Below are 7,424 nucleotides of genomic sequence, written 5' to 3'. Positions count from 1 at the left end.
AGACACAGAGTGACAGGTCAGGACAGGTGGCTCGTGCAGTCGGACTCTCATTATGTGCAGACACTTCTCTATGCTGCCGTTCCTTTTCTCATTTCCTTTCACAGTCGATTACCTTGAGATAATTTGTCGAGCCAGAGAATCTTAAGAACCTCATTACCCGTCTTCATTTCACAATGAATAGAGGACAGAGAATGACTGAAAAGTATGTTGATTACATCATTACATAAGTGCAAAGGAGAACCATGAGCATTAATTAAAATTTAACTGAATGTATTAAATTACCTTACACTGAATCCTACACCAGTAATACACTGATGATGGCAGTCGGGCAGACCTGGGTCAAATACATATTTGTTTTGGATTCAAATACGTTTCTGTGCTCTATTGATCTTGCCTGGTGTAATCGAGCCTGCCAATATGACCAGAAGGCGGGGTTTGCACTTTTTGAGAGTATTTAATTGGTTCCAATATACCAGACAAGATCAGTAATGCATAGAAAAGTATTTAAATCCCAAAAAAAAACAAAAAACGTATTTGACCCAGGTCTGCAGAAGCTCCCTTGTCTTTTTTCTTACACTGGACACTGCACCCCCTCTGCCCGTTTGATCAGGGTGGAAGAGCTGCGTGAAACGTGAAGTGTTGTCGCAGCAACTACTGCTTTCCGCTCTGCAGCCAGTCAGCTCCCAGATGGGGATACCCAGGTATGTGCAGTTATGTGCAGTGCTGCGGTACAGCTGGACGGTCTGCACCCGCAGGTATCGGATTCCGTCCCCGGACCCTGGCGCCAACCTGCCCGTCGTCTTAACAGGGTGAGCCACCCAGCAGCTACCTCATTACCCTCAGTTCACTTACTTTCCTTTTTAAACGTCAATTCATAACTTTCCAGGATTAACAGCGTTTCACTCCCAAACCCTACAGCTCCACAGTTTAAGGGTTTCAACCAGAAGCTGTACTGGCCAATTCCAGTTCCCAGAAAACCAAGGTCTCCAGTGAAGCTATTGAGGTTTGGATGGGGCCTTTAAGCCTCTTTGTGATTGATAATATAAGTAACCAATCAAGAGGGATTAACTGACAGTATCTCCTGGGCAACACTTTATCCAATCACTCATCTCCCCTGGAGCTTGCTCCTCCAATCAGAAGGCCTAAAGGCGCCTTCCTGTTGATCTGCATTGATCGTGAACCCGGTTTACCTTCACCTCCATCCCTCCCTCACCACCCAAGCTTAAACCTGGCCTTCCAGCTTGGCAAATATGCGACAAAGGGTGGAGCGCCCAATCGGGGGGGCGCGAAGCCGTCCGTACTAACCCCGCCCCTCTGTCCCATCAGAACGCTCAAAGTGCAAATGAAGCAATTAAAAATAACAGTGCAAATAAAAATAAAACATGAAAAGACATAAGACTTGAAACATCCCTCCCCCCACCCCCAACCCAACCCAGTCTCCCTCTGGATGATGTCACCTCATGATGCATCTTTTTTTATTTCTGTCCGTTTTTTTTTTTGTTTTTTTTTAAGCGCACAGCAGAAGCTGTCTCTGTAATCCCGACAAGCCGTTTTCCCACAGGAGTTGAGAACCCATGTCCTGGCTCGCAAGATATGAAAATAGCACTGATAAAATAAAAAAAAGATGCGTCTGATAAATTAAAGTTTCTGACTTTTTGTTATTTGAGAGAACAGCATCCTGAAGTCTCAACAATACTGGTCAACGGATGATGAAGAAGATGACGACGACGGCGAAGGTGACCGTGTTGGCGGTGGCCAATGCGGCAGTCAACAGTCATGTAAGAATCACTTGGCATTGTGTTCAGCAGCCCGCTGTGAAGAGGAGAGCGTTCGTCTTCCAGCAGCGGGTTTCTGCGGTAGCGTCGGCGTTCGGGCGTCGCCCGCACGCGCTCGCGGGCATCCGAACGCGTTCCCGCTCACGCTGAAAAGACACCGGCTCGGTTTCTCCGGAATGTTCTGGCGGACTTGGGTCCAAACGTTAAAAAAAAAAAAAAAAAAGACCAAAACCGTTTCGACGAGCAACACTGACGATAACGAGAACACGAGCAGGACTACGCCTGCCACTCTTCCTGCCTGCAGTACAGTTTGATCAGTTTTTTTTTTTTTTTATTTTTTTTTTTAAAAAGGTTTTCAGACAACCAACGGCAAGCAATCATCCTGTAAGGGGCCAAATTCACTTTGTTCTTTAGGGAGTGTAAAGGTTTACAATCAAAACCTGCCGCTGTGGGCTGGCACGTTCGGGCCGCTTGTTCGTCAGCTGCGGAATGGATCAGACTTTTATGAATCAAGAGCCCCAGAGTTCTGGTTCTACATACTCCAGCAGTGGTGTAGGACCTGGTTTGGGTTCCAGGATTGGGTCCGGTCCAGCAGAGCTAACGTGTCAATCAAAGCCCTGATCGTTTTCCAATCTGAAGCCTTACTTAAGAAAGGACATAAATTTTTGCCAATTTCCATAAAATGCTACACCTGTGAGCAAACTCTTATTTTTTTTAAACACTTAACTTAAACTCATGTTGCTGAAATGCACGTGGTCTGACTAACTGGAATATACTGGGTTTTGCTGACACACAGACTTATTTGCTGGAATAAATCACAAACTTATGAGATGAACTTTAACATCACTTTCAGTGAGAGAGTAAGCACACGTATACTTCATGCTAATCATAAAGTTATTTTTGTCAGGACTAACCCACGGTGCCCTTTAGGACAATTGAACCTGATTCTGTAAGACTGTTCTAATGCAATGAGCGACTATTTCCACAGGACTTTTCTTAGACGCCTCAGTGCCGATGGCCAGGGCCTTTTTAACGTGATTTGGGGGGGGGGGGCATTCTGTAACCCTGCATGGACCCTAGGCCCTCCTGGACAGACCAGTTCCTGAAGTACAGCATATTGTGATGTAAAAGAATAATAACCGACAGGAGGGTAATTTTTTTTTTGGGACGGGGTCGATTAAAAAATGAAACACTAAATCAGAACATGCAGGTAGGGGAAAAAACAGCACAAAGAGAGAGAGAATTGTGGCACCCTTTCGCTATTAAAGTCATTTCGGCTCCTCCTCCCTGTTCTCCCCCCTCAGCGTGGGACCATTGGGGTGCCTCCTGGGATTCTGGGATGGGAATTTGGTCACCCGCTTTCCGTAACGCCCCCGCCCCCACCCCCCCCCCCCCCCCACCACCACTGTGGCAACACCGCGGAGAACGAGGCCCTCTGGGCAGGGGCGAGCTGGGCAGTGAATCTGAAAAAGATTCTCAGCGAGTATTTCATCTAAAGAGGGCAGGCAGTGCTGGATAGGGCTACTCTGGCAGCCAAGACCCCACTAACAGGGACAGAGGCATGCTGTGGGGGGGGGGGGGGGGTCGATGGGAGGTGGGAGGGTTGGGGGGGGGCAGTCCAGCTCGTTGGGTTTTCCCTCTGGGAACGGGCTAGCGTGATGGTGAAAGGGTTTCTGTTCTGGTTCTGGCAGTACTCGGGGCGGTTCTGATGGATATGAATGTTAATGGGGTGTGACCATAGTAACGGTGGCGGTTCTGATGGATCTGAATGTTGATGGGGGGTGACCATAGTAACGGTGGCGGTTCTGATGGATCTGAATGTTGATGGGGTGTGACCGGTGGCGGTTCTGTTGGGATGGGTTACTCCTCTCCTGTAGCGCTGGGTGGTTTGGTCCCATGGCGCTGTGGGTCAGTGTGAGCAGTGCTGGCAGGCAGTGGTTCGGTTCTGCGGTCCTTATTTTCCCGGTCCCGCCCCGGTCAGAAGTAGAGCGCCGGTTCACTGCTGAAATCGGACAGGGAGGAGCCGTCGGCCGGGGTGAGCTGAGGGGGGGAAGAGGGCGGGGGAGGGGGGGGGAGAGACCGGAGAGAGGGAGGGGAAGGGAGAAGGGGGGAGAGACAGCGAAACAGAGAGAGGGGTGGAGAGAGAGAGAGAGAGCGAGAGAGAGGGAGGGAGGGAAGGGGAGAGACAGAGGGTGGGGAGAGAGAGTGAGAGAGAGAGTAAGAGAAGAAGAAGAGCAGAAAGAGGAGAGAAAAAGAAGATAGTGAGAGGGAGAGGAAAAGAAACCAGGAAAAGGCAAGCAGGAGAGAGAAAAGAGAGAGACATGGTATCAGTAGAGACAGACAAGGAGGATGAGAGAAAGAGTGAGATGGGGTCGAGAAGGAAGAGAGGAATTCCATTTAAAACTCAGTAAATATTAAATCAGTGTTAGTGCTTATTTTCTCACACTACCCATATGCTACCCATAATAATAATCACTAATTGTACATTGCTTTGGAGAAAAGAATCTGCCAAATAAATACATTTTTACAATTTAATGTAGTAATAATAATAATAATAATAATAATAATAATAATAATAATAATAAATAGCAGCAAGCAAGCCTCAATTTAATGGTGATTTAAGTAAGAATTGGAACTGCAATGAGTGCTTAACCTGCACACTGCAACACTGCTTACCATCACTTCCTCTGAAGACACTTCTGCGCCTTGGGAATTTGAGTCCCCCGGGAACGACGGCTGATCAAGTTTGTGTTCCTGCCAGGCACTGAAATCCACAGAGTTCTTGGGAGTGTAACTGGACAGATCTGGGTTTGGGGAACAGGAAGAACACATGACACTCAACCCCTGAACCATGCAGACAGGTGTGTTTCAATTGCACTTTCTGATCGTAGCAATAACAGTAAAAACAGATATTCAATGATAAAACTCCACCTGACCTGCGCCAGTAAACCTAATCCTATTTCGTTATCCCTTGAAGTAACATGCATTGCCACCTCTGGCCAGCAGGTGTCTCTCCTGCTGCCCAGTAGAAGCAGTTAGCACTGGACCTGCTCGGTCACACTGCTCATTTCCTGGACCTTTCATTGTTTTCCACCCTCTTTTTCCTGCCTGCTGTTTGGTACGTGCCCTCACGCTGAGATATGTCGCCTCATTGTCCCTCAGGCAGAGAATGGCATGGTTACAACCTGCTCCCCCCCACTGCACCCTGCCCCCCTACCCCCCCCCCCACACACACACACACCCCCCACCCCCACCAGCCGTCCCATTCAACTGCTTTCCTGCCCTCTTTCTCAGCTTCAGTGCTCTCTTTAACGGTTATGGGGCTTAGAGAACTAGCAGTACATAACTCACTCTGTATACGCAACTAATTATTACCGCATTCAAAGAAATGTAATCCAATACATGAGTATCGGGGTGTAGGTAAGTCGGCTACATCTTAAAACCAAATCCATTTCTGGGGCAGACAGTATTTAACATACACCATCCTCTATTCCTCTATTCCCTCCATCCCTCCCTTCATCATGACTGCATCCATCCTCTTGCTCACTCCTCCTCTTATTCTACCCCCCCTACCCCCAGGCCTGCTCTCACCGCTGCCGTTGGTGCTGTCCGTTGGGGTGCTGGTGTAGCTGACCCGGGGGATGACCATTCGCCCCCCGCCTTTCTCCTCCTCCTCTTCCTCTCCACGCTGCATGTCCTCCTCTTCCTCCCCATCCCGCTCCTCATCCTCGCTGTCCCAGAGGCTGCTTTCCGACGGGTACTCGAAGGTGCTCGCCGACTCGTTGAAAGAGATGTTCAGCTGCGGGGGGGGGGTGGACAGGTTAGCCGAAAGTCAGACTCGTTGCCCCAGACCAGGGGGTGAAGTCCCCCCCTTCCTTTATGGAGCTCAGTGAAAGAGCAAAGCAGTGATAATGGCTCGTGTTTGTATAGCGCCTTTCATCTCAAAGAGCTTTAAACCCGCAGCCACACCCAAAGGAGGGGGAAAAAACTCTGTTACAGCAGGAGTGAGAGCAGGGCTAGCACTCAAAACACAAAAGCGTTCACTATATTAATACTCTCATAGCTGAAGCACTACAACGGTCAATGATTTTCTTCATTAGGATCTACTGCTGAAGGGCCAAATAAAACTACTACAGGTTTCAAAATGAACTCCATTTAACTCAAGGAAATCTGCACACAACTCCTCTCAATACCAGAGTTATTGCAACACTAATGTTGGGTGAAGCTTAAGTTCTGTAAATGGGTGCAAGTGAAAGTAGTATTGATGGGTGGTTGTCTGCTCTACATTACTGCCACATTGTCCTCTGCAGCCTGGAGCTGAGGGAACGGGAACGGGGGGGGGGGGGGGGGGGGGCGGGGGGGGGTTTGGGGTTTGGGAGCCCCAGAGCCTCCTAATCGCACGCGGACAGACCTGCTGGACCGCTTCAGGCCTTGCCCCCGTGCGCAGCATGCTGCGAAGCTTGGACCCGGATCAATCCCCCCAGTCCAAACCCTCTGGTCCAAACCCTCTGGGAGGAGACCAGCCCCGTTCCTGCCTGCTTGGACACCGCCTCGGGGTTTTTGGACTGGGTACTGGGCCCAATCTGGAGCCCATCGCCTCCCAATCCTGGACTATGAATCACACGCGTCAATGACAGAGTGATTCGCTGGCTCAGCGAACGGCTTTATCCAGGGCAACTCAGCCCTCGTGGCGCATGCTAAAAGCTGTTCGGGTTGGGCATCTTGCTCGAGGTTACATCAGCAGTGCCTGGCTTGGGTGTGACTCAGTGGTCATGACGGCCGCTATGTTCGGATTGGCTGAGAGCCGAAGCCAACGAGGCCTGTCATTGGTCGGAATCCAGGGGAAAGTGGGTTGCTGTTGGACGTGGTGTTTTGTGGGCCAGCAGGAGGACACAGGCAGACCCATTTCTACAGCGCAGTGACGGGACCTGTGCTTTGGGGTGCGGTCCTCGGGTTAGATGCTCAGCCAAATGTCCCATCTCACTGTGGGCATGGACGGTACTGTGTGCCTTACTGTGAGGTGGGACGGGCGGGGAGGGGGAGGTATCCAGCATTCTGCTGTGTAATCATAACCGCACAAATCGCTCCTCCTCACTTCAGAATGTCAAAGGACATCTCTCTCCTCAGACAAACAGCGCCGACGATGGGAGAAATCATCAGGCTGGCCCGGTTCCCATTGCCCACGATCAGCTGATATTCACCAAGGCATGAGATGCAGCTTTTTACTTCTAAATGAATTATTAACTCAGTGCAGATTACCATTTCCTTATAGTGGTCTCTTATTACTGGTGCAGTGCTTGGCTTTTTCCTTCAATAAGAGCCTCCACCCACGAGCATTAAATTAGGAGATATTACTGTCCGGAGAGGGGGGCGGGGCCGTGGGGAAGCAGCTCCGCCTCTATTGGCCGCTCATCCTCCTGTATGCAGGCTGGATGTGAGCTGTGAGTCAGAGCTCACTTTGTGCTTGACCTTTGACCTTTGCCAGGGGACCTGGCACAGGAATCATGGGGCAGTGAGTAGAGACTGCAGAACTCCTGCAGTGAAGATCTGCACATGCATCTCCCCGGACAGAATTAAACATGCAATTTAGCGTGATTATGGTACACTGCATTATTTTTCTGCGTTTGAAAACCTTTTGGCAGGTTTCTG

At 49.7% G+C, this 7,424-nt stretch overlaps 1 protein-coding gene across 1 annotated transcript in view; it reads right to left on the bottom strand.

Annotated features, from left to right (window-relative positions):
• Positions 1–3,737: 3,737 nt before the first annotated feature.
• The window catches only part of tprn (taperin), an 18,819-nt gene continuing 15,132 nt past the window's right edge, over positions 3,738–7,424 (bottom strand). Inside the window, exons 2-4 of the mRNA XM_035391317.1 lie at positions 5,367–5,574; positions 4,452–4,579; positions 3,738–3,815 (exon numbers count right to left, since the gene is read on the bottom strand). Coding sequence (XP_035247208.1) covers positions 3,753–3,815; positions 4,452–4,579; positions 5,367–5,574 — 399 coding nt within the window. The 3' untranslated portion in view covers positions 3,738–3,752. The remainder of the gene's footprint in view (positions 3,816–4,451; positions 4,580–5,366; positions 5,575–7,424) is intronic.

This window comes from Anguilla anguilla, chromosome 14 (genome assembly GCF_013347855.1).
Source record: "Anguilla anguilla isolate fAngAng1 chromosome 14, fAngAng1.pri, whole genome shotgun sequence".
NCBI classification, from domain to species: Eukaryota; Metazoa; Chordata; class Actinopteri; order Anguilliformes; family Anguillidae; genus Anguilla; species Anguilla anguilla.
The sequence above is the reverse complement of the archived record's forward strand: the minus strand, read 5'-3'. Positions and strand labels throughout refer to the sequence as shown.